General features: G+C 34.4%; 1 protein-coding gene across 2 annotated transcripts in view; it reads left to right on the top strand.

Annotated features, from left to right (window-relative positions):
- Gk1 (Glycerol kinase 1) overlaps positions 1–19,916 on the top strand; it is a 53,864-nt gene that overhangs the window by 25,427 nt on the left and 8,521 nt on the right. For both annotated transcript variants that reach the window (XM_067093541.1, XM_067093540.1), the window contains 3 exons: positions 773–978; positions 1,931–2,068; positions 3,743–3,829. In XM_067093541.1, coding sequence (XP_066949642.1) covers positions 773–978; positions 1,931–2,068; positions 3,743–3,829 — 431 coding nt within the window. The remainder of the gene's footprint in view (positions 1–772; positions 979–1,930; positions 2,069–3,742; positions 3,830–19,916) is intronic.

A 19,916-nucleotide genomic window follows, 5' to 3' on the forward strand; every position in this document is an offset into this window, starting at 1 on the left:
GATTCTTATTTTGGAATTATCTGCATCTTTGTAAAGCTTTTAGAAGAATGTAAAATGCTTCATGCTCATGTAGTCACATTTTTAAAGAAAAAACTGAATGTAATAATACTAAGATCTTTTTCTAACAGACCTAGGCCATTTGTTCAGTGATCTTTATTCAAAGTGCTATTTGCATTGTATTTTATATATAACTTCCTAATACATCAGGTTGTTATGTCTCTCAATTTTAATTATCAAAAAATTTACAAGAGGAAGAGATGATACATTTTAACATAGTACAGTATATGCCTGTTTGCTTAATATAGGGTCTACTGTAGTCAGCTGGTGCTTTAGAAGTTAAACATTTAAACTAAGATTATATTAGCCCATATTTATGGTCTTCACAAAAATAACAGTAAAATATATGAGGGAAAGTCATCAATTTAAATTAAGTGAATTAAGTATATATTCCTTTTACTGTACTATAAAGTAAAAGGCTAGCTAAATGAAAGATTCCAGAAGTAAGGTAAATAATGTCAACAAGTTAATTGAAAATATGATCAGAAGTACATAGTAACAAAAATAACAGGAACAGAAATATACGGGTACATATAGAAGTAACAGGTAGACAATGGTTTTCCCTTACCTTTCTTGGCAATCCAGTTTTCAGTCTAGTACCAGGTACAAGGTGGTAATAAAAAAAGACATTCTGTTTTATGAACCTATGGTTTCTACCTCATTATGATCATAAGTATTACTTAGATGTGCTGTACATTATTATTTTCTTTTATAGGACTATTTGTGGGCTAACTCAAGGTAGTACAGGAGCTCACTTAGCGAGGGCCGTCCTAGAAGCTGTGTGTTTTCAAACCCGAGAAATATTAGACTCCATGCAGAAAGATTCAGGAATAATTTTAAATAAATTACAAGTTGATGGAGGTATGACAAGCAACAACACATTACTTCAGTTACAGGCTGATTTAGCAGGAGTGCCCGTGGGTAAGTTTTATGTCTTTAGCGCTTTATGTAGAGTTTTTTGTGTTTTTGCAAGAAATTAAGAAATTTTAGCACTCACCATGTGTACACTGAATAAAGAACCCCCAACATGATGGGGTGTGAATCAAAATCATGCACAGTGTGTAAAGGTGAGGTGTAAGTTAAAAATAATGAAAACAGTTGATTAGAAAATGAAATATAGTATTTCAAGTAAGCAGGTTAAGCATTGGTTAATTACCGACAGGCAGGCAGTTAAAATAGTTCTGGTTTACTCGATCAGAAGTATTTACGAATTATTTTCAGGGTGTCCAAAAAGTTGAATAAGAATGATAAATTTCAGAAAGCAATTGATTACCATCAAAAACAAGTTGCCCCACTCAAAACTATTTATTTTTTTCAAAGATGATTACCGTAATAATTTCAGTTCTTAAGAGTTAGGTCCCTTAATTTGAGGTTATGCCTCTGAATTCTTCCTTTCTCCTACAAGCATGTATGAACTAAGAAAAGGCACTCCTGAAGGGAATTGATAACATTAAAAACTATTGTAGATCACAGCAGCATTATCAGTATTATACAAGTTTACATAATGATCACAGATTAACTGATTATTCTCTCTCTTTGGTTCTTTTATATAGATAGATTAACAGTATGTCCTTTCAATAAAAATATCAGAAATACAGTAATGAAAGGATAAAAATTGAAATTATGTTGCCTTCTGTCATGTGCACTTTCTGCCTTAACTACAGTTTGGTCTAAGTCCTCCACACCCTTTTGCCCTAATTGCTACTTAACTGACTCTTTCCTTTCACTCTTGCATATCACATGTTCAAAGAGCTAAATGCTGCGATGGTGAGATCAATTGTTGAGTATCAAAGTAGTGGCTGCCCAGACTGGATTAGTCGAATATTGAGGTGTAAATTCAATGTATGAAAGTCTTAAACTTTTGTTTGTGCAGTACGTCCAAGCATGACAGAAACTACTGCCCTTGGAGCAGCAATGGCCGCTGGTGCAGCAGAAGGGATTGCTGTTTGGGACTTGTCAAAACTCACTCCACTTACTACAGATGACTTTGTTCCCACCATATTGCCTGAAGGTAAGGCTTTTTGGTTTTTAGAGAAAACCAGTTTGAGAGTTGTGATTCTGTGTTACTTTCTTTTGCCTTGAAGCTAATTGAAGTTGAGAACTTCATTATAGATTTAAATTTTTTATTCCGACACCTTTGAAGGAGTCGTGAACTACCTTTTCAATATTAACGTAACCATTTTGGACCTATCCATTTGGTATCTGTTTAAAATACATAGAATATAAGGATGCTGTCCAATAAAAGCACACCTCTTCCCCCTCATTTGTTACATTTTTAAGGTTTCTTGTTGAATTATAATGTTGACTTGATGTTTTATCCATGATTAAGCGTAACAACTATCAGTCCTATAGATATGACGTACAGTGTTTGATTTTTATTAAGTAAATTACTTTTTGTAACCGTTATATGAGAATGCATGGTAAAGACTAATATTTATTGTTAGAAGAACTTGAAGGAAAATTTGGAAATTGGATAAGTGCATGATTTACAACCTTAATAATCATAATTTGTTAATATTTGCAGAAAGAATAGTGATTATTCATGCATGCACCCTGTGGACACATCATTAGGTACAAACAACCTTCATAATTCTTGGATTTGTAGTGCTGTCAATATCAGCTTTACCAGGATTTCCCCAAATTTTTGCTCGGCAGTCTATAATAGTTTTTGGTCACCAGCGTTCCTTTATATTAATTTTTCTTGCTAAATCATGAAAGACAGAGGTCCTACTACATTTGCCTAGGCCATGCTCTGCCATCCTATGAGGTATTCTTGTATGTTACTTCATTGTGTGCAGATTCCAAACTGCTTTTCCAAGATTATCATATCATTGCATAGTGTGAGAGGTCCATTCATTTTTATTTATTCATTCCTTAGTTGGTAGCCTTTCTCCTTTCTGAAAGTGGTATATGGTGGTTTGTGGATTGTTACATGTTTTAGAAGTGCTTTTTGCTGTCAGGGCTAATATAAGATGATATAAAATTTTTTACGAAGTTCTCCACTAGAAAATATATTTAATGTCTGTTTATTTAAAACATTTGTCTTTGTTAGTTCCTTATATTTCTACCATTTTTTTGTGAGATTCACTGTGTTTCTCACTTATAATGTTTGTTTTGGTCTGGTCTGTTTTTTGAAATTATCTAAAACACAGGGTGACATTTTTCAAGGAAACATTACACTTCCCCCTGTTTACACATTATGATTGATGTGGTTCTGGTAAAGCAAATTGTTTTGATATATGTACAGTAATACCATATTTGGAGTTCCCACCTTCCATCCCTTTGTTCTTGAGTTTTGCATCTAGCTCATGGAAACAGTGAAGAGGGTAGTTTGTACTTATGGAAGACTCCACAGGTAGTATGTGTGAAAATTTGGTCTTTTTTAGTCTGGAAGGTAGAAGACAGTGTGAGTCCAGAGACCATTGTGACAACAAGTATGATCACAATATTATTAGTGGGTTTGGATGAAGAAATTGCTTTTACATTTCAAAACTTGATACTTGACTGTTTGAAACATATCTTCTTTCAAGGCATCCCAGATTTCCTGTATAGCAGGTGGCTATTTGAATGAATTAGCATGTAACTTTTTCCCCTCAGGAAATATATTTCAGAGATAATATTTTGGTTAAATGTATTGTACTGTTTCATGAGGATAGACTCTATTTTACTTTTGTATTTGTTGTAGAACGGGAGGATCGTTACGAACGATGGTGTATGGCAGTAGAGCGATGTATGGGCTGGGAGCTACCTCGTGATAAACAGCCAGGACCAGGTACAGCTGAAAACTAATTTGTTGATGTTGCTAGCGGCTTGTTAATATGCATGCATATAAATTTTTTTTTTGTACTATAGTATAAAACATAACATTGAGTAGGTTTTCTGTACTGTAAATACAGTCAGCGATTTCTGGTTGAAGTTTCCAAACTCAGAACTTTCATCACATAATTAAAGTGTTGGCTTCCAGTTTTTGAAGGTGTATATCTATTTTTGTAGATCTGTTGTTGGTTGTTAAGTATTATGTACCATAGTAAATGGTAGCTGTTGCAGTTTGATCGTGCAACTGTAGTCTCTCATATAGATTTTGATAAGGCTGGCTTTTTTCATGTGTTAGAACCTATTGTTACCCCTGATGGGAAATGGTCAGACATATTCCGTGAAAATTGTGTTCTTCGTGAATGATAAAGGCATCATTCACCACTTTTCTGTTTGTCATTTAACTGAGAAGTATTCATCCCATTTACATACATTCTAAACATCATTATAGTTTTCATTTATAATAGTCTACTATATTTCGCAATTTGTTTTATTAAGTTTTCACACAATTTTTTCATGTATACCACAATGTTACAAATAATTTTGTAACAAAATCAATTTTTTATTGATTACATTAAGGCTGCTTCCTCAGTGTGCCATGTCTGTAGATTTTGGCAGTCATGGACTTCCATTTTATTTTATTTCTTGCCATCTGCAATTGCCAAGGCTATTCATTTGATAATGATGTAAAGAATGGAGTTTGAGCATGAAAAAAATTTTTTTTCTAAAAGTACTACTGTACTTTATTGCGCTGTTTGCATTAATTTTGAATCTTGCAGTGAGGTTGCTTTTGTATGTTTATACCTAAATTGCTGAAATAATTTGAAAGTACAGTACATAGAACAGTATTCAGCATTACAGTAGCATGAAAGTTAATATACATTGTAATTTTTTATCATTTATTGTAAGCCTCTCCATAAGAGTTATGATGCATTTATAGGGGAGGTGTACAGTATTACTGATAAAAAATTAATCTCAAGATATAAACAGTACATTCCATTTCCTGGTTTTCTTCCGGCTCTGTTTCATTCAGGTGATTTTGAACTTGGGACCATCATATATTTGCACCTTGACAAATAAAGGCAATTTTTTTATGGCATATTCCGTATTCTAAAATTACTTTTCCCACTTTTGTTTCAAATTAAATAACATGGAGGTAATTACCTGCATCACATGTTGTTGATTTAGATTTATTGCCATGCTTTTCTGTATCAATAGTTGGGTTTTTTCAATGTTCATGTTGTCATTTTTAACTACTTAAAAGCTTTATTGCAGAATTATATTCTTTATTTTCAAACATAAAATTAAATGCTTTATGGTGTTTAAGGAAAACACAAAATATTTTGCTTTTAAACCCGTAGAGATCTATAATGTAAGTGTTCTTACAAATAACATTCTGTATTTAGAAAAATACTTGATTTACAGTCATTCTTAATGCAATTCTTAGTAACCACAAATTAAACAGAAGTTACGAAGCTCTAGATAAGCTATTCAAAGCCTGAGGACTCAAAGAGCAATGACTACAAAATTTGTTTGAGTATCTAGGTGTACTGTACAAGAGATGCTCTTTTTTAACTTTACATGCAATGCACAAAACTTTTCATAGCTATTACAGAGTCTAACAGTGTCACTGTACTATAGATATCTTTATTGAATTTTTCAAGATTTACATGAAATGAAAAGCCAGTTATGCCCTTTAGAGTTTTGACTTTGATATATAAAATTGGCAATTTGTATTTTTTTGTTTCTGTGATGCAGTTACCACTGTTACAGGTAGAAGTTATCTTCTCCTGTGCCTGTTCGTAACAACAGGGTTATGTTGGGTATTAAAACTGTCATAAGGAACAAGAGAACCATATGGCAAGAGAGCAGACTAATTTGTTTGTATGTCAGTCTTCAGGCTAGTATGCATGCATACAATATTATGACTTTCACCGTGTACGATACTCACATTTGATGCTCTGTGTGTCGTGTGAACAGGTACCCCAAATAAATGTACAGTATGTGTATGCTGTGTATAAAGATGATTGTGCATTAAACATCACTTACTTATACTTAACCCTTTGAGATTTTGGCACATTTCAACCAATTATGCTTCCTTTTACTGTATGTTCAAAAATTGAAAACAGCAAAAGGATAAAATCAAAACGATGTGAAGTTAGCTGAAAATATTCTGTGGATGATGTCATTTGATGTCATCATCAGATTCTCAAAGGGTTAATGCATTATTGTCCTTTAAGTTTCATTTATATCTGTACAATATATTCCTTACCACATGCATTTTGTATTTGTTTGTTAGAGGTAAGTGATTTTTCCCACTAAATTTTTTATTTGGTTTTGTTATGATTATTGTTTTATTGTGAATATTTTGGTTTATACTAATTACCTTCCTATCTCTGTCCTTCTTTTTGCTGTTGTTATTATCACTGTCTGTAATGGTGTACTGAATATTAGAGGTATATTTAGTTATTTTTCTATTGAAATAGAGATAAAAGGCATGTCACTCATGCTTGAGAAATATCACATTAAAGTTGTGTACGTCCAGGAAATAGGATCACTGTTTTGTGCAGTGTCTTGTGAGAAAATTTATAATGGTCTTTTTCTTGATCTGCAAATGTTAGTGTTGCAGTATAATACTTTTGAATGGGCTTCCATGTTCAAAATAGTGGTTAAGGTGAAGACCATAGTCTTCATTTAATTTGTCTGTGATTTTATTGCAATGTTGAATCAATTTTAAGTAACCATTCCATGATGAGTCGTGCAAAATGTGCAGTGTTGTGATGATAGTTCCGTCCATTTTTTGTTGGGTTGTTATTATTTCTACACTTAACTTTATCTCTTGTTTTTCTATTTAGAGTTAATGTTCAGAGTTTACTTATATTTTGAGTTTGGAAATATTTTATTTTGTTGCTGCAGTCTATATATATATTTAGAGTAATTAGTTTTTTATTAAGGACTGCATGGGTGGCTTTTTAGGAATTTTATTTGTATACTTTATCTAATTTTAAGGCTATTAATGGACTTAATTTTGTCTTAGTTAAAACTTTTCTCCCCAACTTTCAGTATAGCTGTAATAGGCTATATCATCATGCAAAATTACAGTCCATAAGTAGTAACAGCTTTATCATCTTGCATTCAGCAGTAGCTCTGACACCTACCTAATGGAAATGCTAAATTCTAGCTTATTGGTCTGGTTAAGCTGCCTTTTAATGGTAATAATACCTTTGAACCATTTTAGCACCCCGTTAATAATTGAAAGTGTTCTTCAACTGTTTCCTGTAACTGGCTAGTTATTACTTCTTAATATATTATGCCATCTCTGTTAGGATCCAGACATGGCTCAGAGACCTAAGTAAACTACCTAAGAAAAAAAAATACAGTGTACAAACCTCTTGTACCGAAACAAATAGAATATGTATGGTTGTTTTGCCTTATCTGTCCAGATAAGGATGAAGATTCCTTTACTGACCTTTTAGGAGAGATGCTAAGCATGTTTGTAGTAAGAAAACTTTTAGTTTAACTAAAGTATAAGTACATGCTTTGATTTGCTGAGAAGGAATTCTTTGTTGAAGAGTGTAGTTGTTACCACTTCATTCTTATTGAAAAGGAAATGAGTCTTTTGTCTTTGTGTTAGCAGTTTGAAATTTGTTTAGATTGTAATGGTAGAGGGAGTACATGGATTTTTAAATATAGTAGCATGGTTTTAGTAATTATGGTTTTAAATATTGTTGTGTGTGGTTCTTGGAGAGGGAAGTAGTGGTAATGACAAGTAAGGTTTTCATGGTGGATAGTAATGATAATTTTGACAACGTAGATAGTTATTTTTTCAATTTGAGTATGCATCCTCTAGGAGTGGAAAGGCCATTAACTTATACAACTACAGAGTGGAATCCTAAAATATGTGCAAAGAAAAAAAGGAATGGAACGAGATTGATTTGAATATAGTAATAAATACCCATGAGTATATATGAAGCCTTGACACCAAGGCCATGATGTAATCTGGTATTTTAAAGCACTTGTTGTGTGCTTGCCATAAGGCATAAGACGGTTAAATGGGGGTATTGGAGAGTACTCTGCAGCATTAAGTAAAGTTACAGACACTCCAACAAGCTGAGTAAAAGAAATTATATGAAATTTTTTAACAAGGTATTTTTTAACTACTGGAATGAGCTTGTTTCTAGTTTTAAATGCAATGGAGGACCTCACAGGGGAAGAATAAAATATAAGAAGGAGGGGCTGTTGAGCTCTACAACTGCCACTGTAGCGTGGTGAAAGTATACAAGTTGCTGGTGGTTCCTTATTTACATTCTCTGTTCACTTCTAATTAGTAGAGGTAGCCAGTATATCCTATGATTGAAATAAGTCTGCTTAGACAGTGTTTAAGACAAGCAATTTGCCAGATTTTATTCTATATTCATTTTTCTCTGAGGACAAAGGATTGCATCCCTGATGACTGTTCAGTTGGGTTGCTGAAAAAATGTGATGACTAGATTTCTTGCTGCTCATAGTGCAGGCTACATACGTGATCAGTGCATGGGGCATTAGAATCTATCCATATATGTGCAGTGATGATTGCTATTTTCTTTCTCTTTCACTCAGGGATTTTAGTAAAACGGGTGGTCCATGGTATTGGAGTACAATCGGAAACAGGGAATCGTTGTTCAGTGAGCCATAAGAAAATCTGTGGGTTTTGTGACAGTCATTTTTTATCATTTTAATTTTTGTAATCCTCTCCTATCAATAGCAGATGCAATAATGAAAAGTTATGTAAACATTAATCAGAATTCCATGAACTTCACACAAAATCACAAAATACGATTCCCTTAGATTTTCTCACATTACTACCTAATTAAAGATTTGCATTAATTGTGTAATAATTCACATGAAATGAACTTTCTCAAAGTGTGAGGTCACTGTAACATTCCTCAGGTCCAATTACTCCTAGATAATTTTTATTTTTCTTTCCCAAAAGATGCCAAGAATTGGCTACTGTTGGTAACAAATGTACAAACAATTGTTTCTTTAGGGACAGTTTGATAGTGATAGTTTTAGAATACAAGAATTTGTTTCCTCTTTTAACTTCTTTTGGAAAGCTCTTACCTAGTGCAATGTGCGTTAGGTTGGTAGATGTTCAGTTGAGTGGATATAATTCAAAACAGAAAATTCAGAAATAAGTTATGATGTGTGCTGGACTTGATAAAAACTTCCTTGCAATACCTTAACTCTTTACTCTTGGTAAAACTTCTTGTCCTGGTTCCTGCTTGGCATGAGAAGAATTGTTAAGGATTTTCAGGTGGTGTTGTCATTTGGATGGCAGGTATATCTTTGCACAGCATAAAGTATACATTACAGCACTGCTGTTCCTATGAAGGAGGCAACCTACAGTGTTCCTTGCATTGCAAACTGTAGGTGGCGGTATTGGCTCTTTGAAGCACTCCTTTCAGCCCCATCCCATATTTCATTCTGTCCTTCACTCTTTTTCTTTTGTATTGTTTTTGATCCCAGTTATTTCCCAACCTCACACTGTTTGGCTTCAAGTACCTTATTTAAGAAAGAATCCTGTGTACCAACCCTTTGTCTAGAAATGTGAATTAGCTAAACTTCAGTGCATATAATAAGAAAAAGTTTTCTGGAAAGATTGCCGTTGATGGATTCCTCTTTGCTGGGTACAGAAGAGCATTTTACTAGGGTGTTTATGTACAATTTCCAGTAATCTCCTTAGGTTTGGATAGTCTGGAGTGTACCATTAGTGATCATATTGAAGTGTAGTAATTTATTTTCTGGAAGATTTCCGGCATGTAATTTTCTGATACGGTTTAGCATGTGTGTTTTTTAAAGATCAATAGTAATTGTAACATTCCTTGCATTTTGTTTCATTTCTTTCTGCCATATACTTTTTGTTTATTTTCTTTGGTCATCATCCTTCCTAGCTGCTCAATAACTTTAATCTTTCTCATGCTCCATTTTTCAACTGTCACTTGAAAATAAATCCTCAGGCAGCTCTGTGAGTTTAGAAATGTTGCACATTGATCTAGGTAAAGTGCAGTACTTTGTAACCTTGGCAGTGATACAGTGACCAGTGATGATTAAATTCTATAAACTGTTCAACTCATGTAGAGTAGCATCCATATTTGTTCCTTTTGTATGGTAATCAGTTCCTGTTGTATGGTGATCAGCACAAGTTTGACGTCCTTCATTTGTACTCCTTATTATCTAGTAAGTGGGTATACTACCTTGGGAAAGGTTGCTCTCTCAGCACTACATAATCTTATAGCAGCAGTTTATTAGCAACAGAATACTCTTAAAAGGAGTACATCCAGAATATTAGTCTACCTCATGTCTATCAAGATGGAAATTCATTCAGAGCGTTTGTGCTCTTATGATTTATTTTTGGCAAAACAGTGCAAGTCAACTGAGAATTATGCTAGAATATGGCAGTTTTTTTTTTTTTTTAGTGATAGTGTGCATGATATTTTAGAAAATATTTGTGTGTTCTGTACTCTGTAATCCCAGACTTACCATTTGAATCAGTTTGATACACTCAGACTAATAGCCACTGAGAGTCATGCTTGAGATTAACAATATTACAGATAGGAAGGAAATAATTTTTTTGTAGTTACATTAACTTGAAGTTGTAGTTCTGCAAGTGTAGTTTTAGAGTGAGGCAAGAGAAAACATATCAAGATAGATTTCAAGAGTTCAGCCACTTCTTGTCTAGCAGCTTTAATTTGGTTTCAGTTTGACTGGAATGTTTGTATGAGCTAAGTATGGAATAATAATTAATGTCTCATCTGTCCATGGTGGTATCATAAAGGTACAAACCTTCAACATTATTCCATGGAATTTGCCTTTAGGTTTCCAGTACCTCAAATGACCTTGAAATTGTAGCATAGTTGATGGTAATGGGTAGCAGAAAAACAAACTTTGTCTCTCTTGAAAAGCTGCTTCGCTGGCCACCCCAATTTTAGGCAAGATAAAAAGTCCAGAGGCAGATGAATTTTTATATCTTTATATCATATTTCAGGTTCTCAGTCTTATTGAGCAAATGTTGGTTTTTTATCTATATTTGTGTTATATCAAATTTACTTTTTAGTTTAATAGTATAGGATTTATTGGCTTGTTTTCCTCAAAGTGTTGGTTTTATTCTTTCTATATTTGTCTTATATCAAATTTACTTTTTAGTTTGGTTTAAGTTTCTTTAGGATTTACAGGCTTGGTTTGCTCTTAACTCTAAGGTACTGCTAGTGCTTTCAGCTAAGCATTTCTCTTCGATGATGTGTCATAATATATATGGAACATTTAGTCCTGTTTATTTTAGTTTTTGACTTCATTAGTTAACCCTTACTAGGGTCCCTGGTTATGGATTAATCACCTGGTTACAGTGTGTTTTTTTATCCTTGCTGTTTCATGCACTGTGTTGATCTTCCAGCATTTTGGAGGTTTCCTGGGACCTTTTAAATGTCTTGCTTCACCTGAAAATCAAAATGTGTTGTCCATCGGTATAAAGTTTTTCTTTTTAGGTGTGCTTTGGTTCATCTTACCTAACAGCTCTTCTTTATCACATCGTAGTTGCGGTTAATGAAGAGAAATAGTACAAGAAATTGTTAACCTGTTTTACCATACCTAATTGTTTTACTTTGTGTTATTCATTTACCTAGCTAATATACAATGCAGGAGTTTTTATGTGCATGTAGTTTGATATATAAAGAACTTTTTTTTTTTTTTGTTGTAGTGCCTTTGTGTTTAGCTTAGAAGCAAAAATGCAGTACCTAACCCAAAGTATATTGAATTTGTTGCTTTTGTATTGCATTCATACCTATAGCTTACTGCATTGTCAGTGCATCTTGCATATTATATGGTATTTTAAATAAAATATGTTGGGTTTACTGCTTTTTTATTTAGCCCCTTTAATAGGTACTGAACATGACATATTTTTTGTGCACAGTAAGGTATGTTTTGAATTTAGCTGTACATATTAGTAGAGTTTGATCCTGTAGATTTGTTTTAAAATTTCATTTATTTGCCTAATTGGATCTTGCATAAATTAAAACTTATGAAATAACTAACTCCAGAAAAAGCCCTATGAGGTTAATCTTTTATCAGTGGTGTTAGAAAGGTTCTCTCTCCCCATTCTATCTGTTACTCTCCTTCCATGTGGTGATCTATTGGTTTTTCCAGTTTTCTGTGGTTTTTGTGCTTTTAATAATCCTTGTGTGTGAGTGTATGTCAGTATTTTTTCTCTTTGTTGCTCCTGTTTCCCTATTGGCAATTATATATCCTGGACTTGATTATTGTTGTGGGTTCGACTTAACGTGACCTATCTGTGGATGGACTAAATTTTTATTTGTGGACATTCCTTTGAATGATGTCTGATTTTTTATGGATGGATCATCAATTGAGAAATGTAGATCTTACAAGATTTTTTGCTGCGTGTTTTTTCATTTATTCTGTTTTGAAATCTTTTTGAAATTGTGCTTTACCTTTAGAAAGGTAACCAGCTACTCAGACTTGACTATTTCTCAGTATAAATTACATAATTGTACAATTTATTCCATTGAGTATTATAAGTAAAAAGCTAAAGGTCATGTGTCTGCAAGAAGATGATACATGTATCCTCAGTATATGTACCTTAAATGGAGAGGCCAGAAGAGAAGAAATAAATGTTTAGGTAATAGCTATCAGAGGTAGTGAGATGCTAGTGGAAGTAGACCATGCTGAACATGGTTTTTAGGCTGTGATGGGAGTGAATGGCATAAGTTAAGGAAGCTGTAAAGGAGAATTTGTGCTGAGGTTCTGCCAGAGTGAGGGACTAAGGATGCTGCACAGTTTCTATGAAGCTCAGGAGAAGACATTAAAAATAAAGCTTATTGCAGTAAGTTCGTTGGATGACGTCAAATAAAAGGATTGCATTGTTATAACACTAAAAACATGCCCGACTCAAAAATAGTTGCTGCTTACTGAGCTGAAAGCGAGTCACTAAAAATAGAAACTGGGAAAGAATATGATGAAGAAGGTACAGCAGACGTGGAGTCGGCAAGTGGATTGTGAAAGTATTTGAAAGAAGCAAGATGTAGTAATAGTTGTGTGTGATGTAACAATAAACAATAGGAAAAATATTAGCGAGAGAGAGACATGCATTGGAATGGTTTAAGGAAAGTGTGTGAAGAAAAAGAGATCCTTCAGACTTGGGTAGAATATATATAGTATAGAGAAAAGAGAAAGGAGGCCAAGAAGTAGGTGACAAGGGGGCGAAGAGGAAGCTGTAGGAGAATTAGAATCAAAATCTTAACATCTCTGGGTGAAAGATGTCTTAAATAACAAAGTGGAAGGGAAAAATTTGAAATTGAAAGTCCGGAAAAGATGAAAATGAAGGTAAAATTGAAGAGAAAGTGATACTGGAATGAGAGAGTTCTCTGAAATTCTACTGATTGCAGAGTAAATATAAATTGGAAGATGATGCAATAATGTAGAACTAATATAGAATGTGAAATTTTAAGATGTTGAGAGTTGTGAAGGAGATGAAAATGGTAAAGCTTGTGACCATCAAGAATAACATCCAGTTTATTAAAATAAGCATGAGAACTCATGAATGTTTAGTTGAATAATTAAATGAGGTCACCGAGTTCACTACTGTATTTTCATAAAGGTCGTGCAAAGTATTTTCTTAATGACAACCAAAAACCGAGTAAGTGTATTACGTAGTAATGTCTTGTAAGTGCTGACAAATATTGTAGAGGGGTCTTTTAAGTGCTTCTTCAATTTAATGAGTAATGACTAATTTTCATTAGTTCACTGAATCAAAATTTACTGTATGTGTCATGTAGATCTCAAAAAAGCACCTGACTGAGTTCATTACCAAGGTGGAGTGTACCATATAGTCTCCCTTAGCAAGCAATATAGTATACCATAGCTCAAGAGGAACTTGAGGTACATGTGTGTACCAACTAAGGAGGAGAGCTGAGCACGTTTATTGTTCACCATGGAAATTGGGGAGGCTACAAGTGAGTTCAGAAGGGAGACCCCCTGACACTACTGTATGCAGATGGCTTGATGTTATCAGTAGAATTAAAGTAAGAAGTTTCGTTAATAAGAGATGGGAATATGGAAGTTGAGATGATTAAAAATTGCTTTACATGAAGCAGAATCAACATTTATGGTGACTAGAAAGTAAACAAAATCTGGGAAGTGGCTATTTGAATGCAAAATGATTTATCCAATTTAATAGGGTGTCAAAGAATGTGCTCAAGATTGCAAAGTTCTAATCAAATATCACCTTTTTGGATTTTGGTATTTAATGGAATAGCTAATAATAGAGATGATCATATCACAAATGAGGAATTGGTGGAGATATGTGGTATTAAGAGGCTGGAAAACATATACATTAGGAATGTGTTTAGAAGGGAAGGAGGACAAGCACGTAAACCTACATATTGAAGCGGTAGGAGACACCAGTTAGAAGGCTCAGAAGATGATGGAGAAAGGACTGTGACCATTTAGGAATTCATGCAGAAAGTGTGCAAGATAAAGGAGAATGAAAAGAAATGTCACATGAAACCCTTAAGCAAAAAAAACGAATTATGATGGTGAATATCTCTTCAAGCACTGAATAATTGAACAAGTATCCCTCCTATCTGTGCTTCATTTGGTGTTTTTAGCAATAAAATGGAAGAGATATTGCAGGTAGTAATAGTCACAGAATTTCAGCTGAAGCAGAAATATAAGATATGTTTAGATGTTTTGGAGTTGGAACTGTCATGAGGAGTTTTATTTGAGAGTCGCAGCCCTTGCTTGCAATGTCAAAGGTAGTTTCTCTCGTGTTTTCTTTTCTGAGGTTCTTGGAAATGGTAAACTTTAGGTGAAGCATCATTAAAAGACCATATTACAGCAGGCAAAGCCTGAGTCGTGGAGGAGAATAACAGTAAAGGGCAAAGTTGTAAGTAGGTAGCCAAGGTTTGCCATACAAAATTTAATTGCCAATAATACTAAGATATTTTTTGGTAGACACTGTATTCTCGGAAGTACTTGTCAGCCATGCCCAGGTTTTACTCTTACGTGTGTATAGAGTATTATGTTAAGATGCAGTCTACCTTCAGAATGAACAGTCATCCTTGTATATAACAGGTTTATGTTTCTGAGTGAGTTAATTTATAACTTAAAAACTACGTTTCCCAATCAGACTATTGCTTTCAGTGGAGTATTCTTATGCATGACCTCACAGATTGACACAGTAGAGTGTAGTTCTTTAGCATTGATAAGAGAGAGTTTGACCAGCATTGGTTAGTCACCTTTTTTCTAGTCAGTGTCTGTTTAAAATGGTGGCGTAACTGGTAATTATTCTTTAATAAAAAATAATGCTTTGTATTCTTAAAAATCTGCGAGGATCTTAATTTTTATTAACTTCTGTATCCATGCAAGGGTTCAATAATTCAGTTAATCCAGCAAGTTTAGAAAGTGTATTTGTAATGTTTAACTTGTATATTGTTGTAGCTGCAAATATTTTGACCATATAGTACTTTATTTGGGGTGACCATTATTGCATGCATTTTGTAATTGCTTTTATCATTGTAAAAATTTTAAAGCACTTTAATGTGACCAAGAGCAATGTGTTTAGGGTCTGATAGGGAGTCCAAATGGTTTGTTCATAATAACAAATGAAAATCAAAGCAAGGCACAGTTAATGGATTTTATCAGCTAGGTAGGAGGGGATCCCCTCTCCCCCCCAAAAAAAATTCCAGCTTGGTGCTGAATGGATGCAGTAAAGAGCTTTTAGCTCTGCCGTCTGTTTGCCGCTCAAGGTGCACTGTGGGTGGCACCCCTGTGAGGTTTATATACATGAAGCAGTGCACCATCATATTTTAAATATATAACTCGTTACCTAGCTGAGACTGACATTCTCATTGCCATATTTTATTATCAGTATATTTTTTGTTTTAATTTTGTTTCCTATCAGGTACTACAGTATCAGGTTTTTCATTTGTACCCGATCTGTCCTTTGGTACAATATTCTTTTTCAGTCACATGTGTGGGATCTTGTGGAAAGAAAATGAAGTATCCATTGATACTGAAGACATTTTTGTAATGTTAATTATACTGTATGGTTAGTCCATTTGTATTTTCCTTACATGATGTCATGTTGCTGACGATTGGGTATAGGAATTAACTTATTTTTTTTTAATAAAGATTTTGAATGAAAATTTGAACCTTGTAAATCTAGTATCTTTATTCTGAAAACACAATTTGTGTGGTCTTTCAAGTCTTTATACAATAAACCTTCCATTGCATTTGGCTCTTTCCAGCCAAGTTGTTCTCTCGGAAGAGGTGCAGAGTTTCAAGTTTGGGACCAATGCCTTTTTAGATTGGTAGAGCAGATGGTAATCATTAATACAGTGACTCACTGGGAACTTTGACTCTCTGTCTCTTGTTTGGTTTTTATTCTCATGTTTGAGGTCAATTTTATGCCTGTGTTTGCCCCTCTTTTTTTTTCACTAGTCTCTTTCATCAGAGTTTGTAATCTTAAGATTTTAACAGTGGGATGATATTAATACTGTTAGTTGTAATTCTTGCAGACAAAGGTTTCAGGTAGATAACTTTGACCTTTTTCAAAACAAAAGACGTAGAGACCTTGTGTCATTATTTGACTGCACAGTTTTTAGAAGAAAAGTGTGTGTTGTAATTTGTTCAAAGGACCAGTATGTGTTTTGTAGTAGTAGTTCTTGTTGTTTGTAGTGTTTTACACCGTATGTTCCCCAGTGCCAAAAAGATTAGTGCACATCCTTTGTGAACATTTAGTGAAGTAGATAACAGAAAGGGTAATGCATGACTACTAGATTTTGTACAGTATGTATATGAGCATGCATGGCTTGTAATATGTAAGTACTGTTTACTGTGTATGCAGGTTAAAATTCACTATATACTGTATGTTTTTTGGTTGTGGGATATGGGATTAAGGTTTTAATGTACACTTCAACAACTCATCCCTTCATTCACTTTAGTTATCATGGTCTTGCCCCATTTACCAAACGGTCTTCAAAAGCACCAGTTTCATGTATCGGCAGAAGACATATCAGCATTGCCAACATTCTGAGCATAGCAGAGATTTGCCAACAGATGATCAGTTATTATTATTTATTATATATTATTTATTTATTATTTTTTTATTATTTTTATGTATTATATTTATGATTTATTATTATTATTATAATTATAGCTCCAACCCTAAAGGGAAAAGTAGATGGCAACAAGTCTTAGGGCTTCAATAGGGAAAGCAGCCCATTACAGATAAAGACATACAGCAGTAAGACTCAGCTATGCTATATTAAGGGAAATAACAGAAAAAAGGAACTATATACTGTACATCATTTAACTTTTATAGAAACAAAATTAATATTTTCAAAACAAACCCATTGATTTTACTTAGCCTTCCAAGCATGATCAGAGATCCCAAGACACTCCAAAGCTGGAAGAAGATCAGCTGTTCATTGGCAGTGCAGAAGTGGTTCTTAAGTAAGTGGCTGTCAGGTTTTCAGGCAGTGCTTGAACTTTTCTTTTTTGTAAGATAATCAAGAAAGAAATTGTTTAACTTATTTACTTCTGAAAAGACAGTAAGAAATATAAACTGGGATCAGAATGGCTCATTTTCTATAAAAAAAAAAATATTACTCTTTAGGTCCAGAAAAATGGTTGAGAGAGAGAAATGATGTTCTGGTGGTGTTGACATTTGCAGTGTCAGATTGGACATATAAGACATCCATTTTTTGTGTACTGTACTCCCAAACAACAGATTAATCAGTAGATGAGTGATCATGGTAGTGGGTATTCTGTTGCATTTTTGTAGTGTGGATGAAGCTCAATAAAGACTTGTATGATTAGTGATTGATGATCTGTCTGTCAATCCCACTGGAGGAACAAGACCTTTTTAGGTGAGATCTTGGAGTAGGTCATGGAAATACGGTTAGACCCAGGTAAGAAATAGGCTCAGTTCATGGAACCAGTATTGCTGACCTATTTTTCAACACAGCTTTTCACCGATTGCAACCCAGCTTTTATTTACATACCCTTGGAGATACTGTGCAGCATTGGGAGGTTTTTGGCTCTGGTGGATTAGAAAAAATCTTAAAAGGCATACATCACTTTCACAAAGGCATGGCATTCCCTAGACAGTAGGCTACCTTGCAAATAATTGGCTGAGCTAGTATGGGTGGAGAGTCCGCAACTTACAGAAGTTAATGTTGAAAATTGGTAAATGAGGTTTGGGACTTACCTCAGAGAATGGATGGTGTGTAGGAACTCAATCAACAGATGGGCAAATAGACGGATCCTGGGAACATGGTAGGTGAATGGAGAACATTATTTAAAAGGAAGAAGATTGAAGTTATGCAAAGGCAAAATGAAAATAGGGCAAGTTATGGGTGGTGTACCTAAAACTCCCAGGCACAGGAGACATCAATATCATCCAATGAATTATTGAGAAAGGGGCCAGTCCTGGCAAATGAAACAAACCTTACAACAGTAATTACAGAGGTGATGAGGATTTTGATGGAAACTAAATATAAAACTGCCCAAAGCTTCCCTGGCAATGCAAAACATGTACAGTGAGGCTTAGATATGTTGAAAAAATAACCAAATTATTGCAAGGCTTAAAAAACTTGATCCTGCAGCACTGCTATTGGCAAAATACAATGCAAGACAGATAAAAATAAAAGAGACACAGAGATTATGAAGCAAAAGTATTTTGGTAAAATTAAGAAATATGCACTTAGCCCAGCACCATAGAAAAACAGTGCTCTGACCATACGAAAAATACTCAAAAAAGGGCAGAGGGAAAAAGGAACAATCTCGTGACAACAAAAGTAAGAAAATTTGATGCCTGACACTAAATTATATGAAATTACAGTGAGCTATAAACAAAGCTGGTTTGCAATGAAACAAGTTTATGTTTTTTTCTGTACAACGCTATAATTATAAAAACGTGTCGGTCAAAAGCAGCCGTAATCTGTATGAAGCGAGACAAACACACACACCTATTTTAAGTCAGAAAGATCCCAGTGTGCATGTGCCAGCCAACACAATAGGGCCTCAAGGTAGAAATCTGTTGGGCCCTGTCCACACTAGCGGGCACTACCCGACAGGCAAACACTGTTCCCATAACTGTTCCACTATACCAACCGACCGAGTATGGAGCCAGAACGATGCGACTGTCTGGTAACACTGCTTCAGAAGTGAGAGAAAATATAAACCGCTGGAAGTGCCCGGCGGGCATGCCCGCTAGTGTGGACAGGGCCTTATACCTCTGTGCTGTCCTGCATTAAAAGAGGGGAAAGGAGAATCATAAATACCCTGAATTGCTATTTAGAAGAGAATAGGCTACACATGCTTCCATATGTGTCAAAAAATGAGGGATTCAGGATAAGGAAGAATGACCTGGCTCCCTCCTAATGGAAAGTACATGGCCTGCTGCTGATAAGAATAACAGCAAGACCACTAAGTGACATATAAAGCCTGTTGGCAGTGTGACGTAGCTTACCTATGGCACTGGTTAGAGAGAGCTCTGATGACAAAATGGATTAGGAAGTGAAATGAGCACTTGAGGACAAGAAAATTTGTCCATTTTTCCTTTTCCTGGAATTAATTGAAGCCAGTACAGTTAGTAGATTTTGTTCACTTATAGCAGCATGTGACTGTGGTTTGTTAAGTATTAGCATGATTGTGAATTATTTAACATATACGGTAGGGTATATGTATAGCAACAACCAAAGATCTTAACACCTCAACATAAAATTAAAAATGTTGTACAGTACTGTCCTTCAAATAGATATCAGTCGCATTCATTGCTGTGTTACAGAGAATTTTCCTGACAGTACTTAACCCCTTGAGATTGTGATAATGTCAAATGATATATTCCTAGCAGTTTACAAATGACGTCACAAAATTTTAGGCCAACTTCAGTCCATCATTTAGATGTATTATCCTATATTTTTTATTTTTTAACTTGCTTCAATAAGTACAGGAATTCACTTAAAAAAATAACTTTAGATCAGGAAAGATAT

The sequence above is a fragment of the Macrobrachium rosenbergii genome, chromosome 50, assembly GCF_040412425.1.
Source record: "Macrobrachium rosenbergii isolate ZJJX-2024 chromosome 50, ASM4041242v1, whole genome shotgun sequence".
NCBI lineage: Eukaryota > Metazoa > Arthropoda > Malacostraca > Decapoda > Palaemonidae > Macrobrachium > Macrobrachium rosenbergii.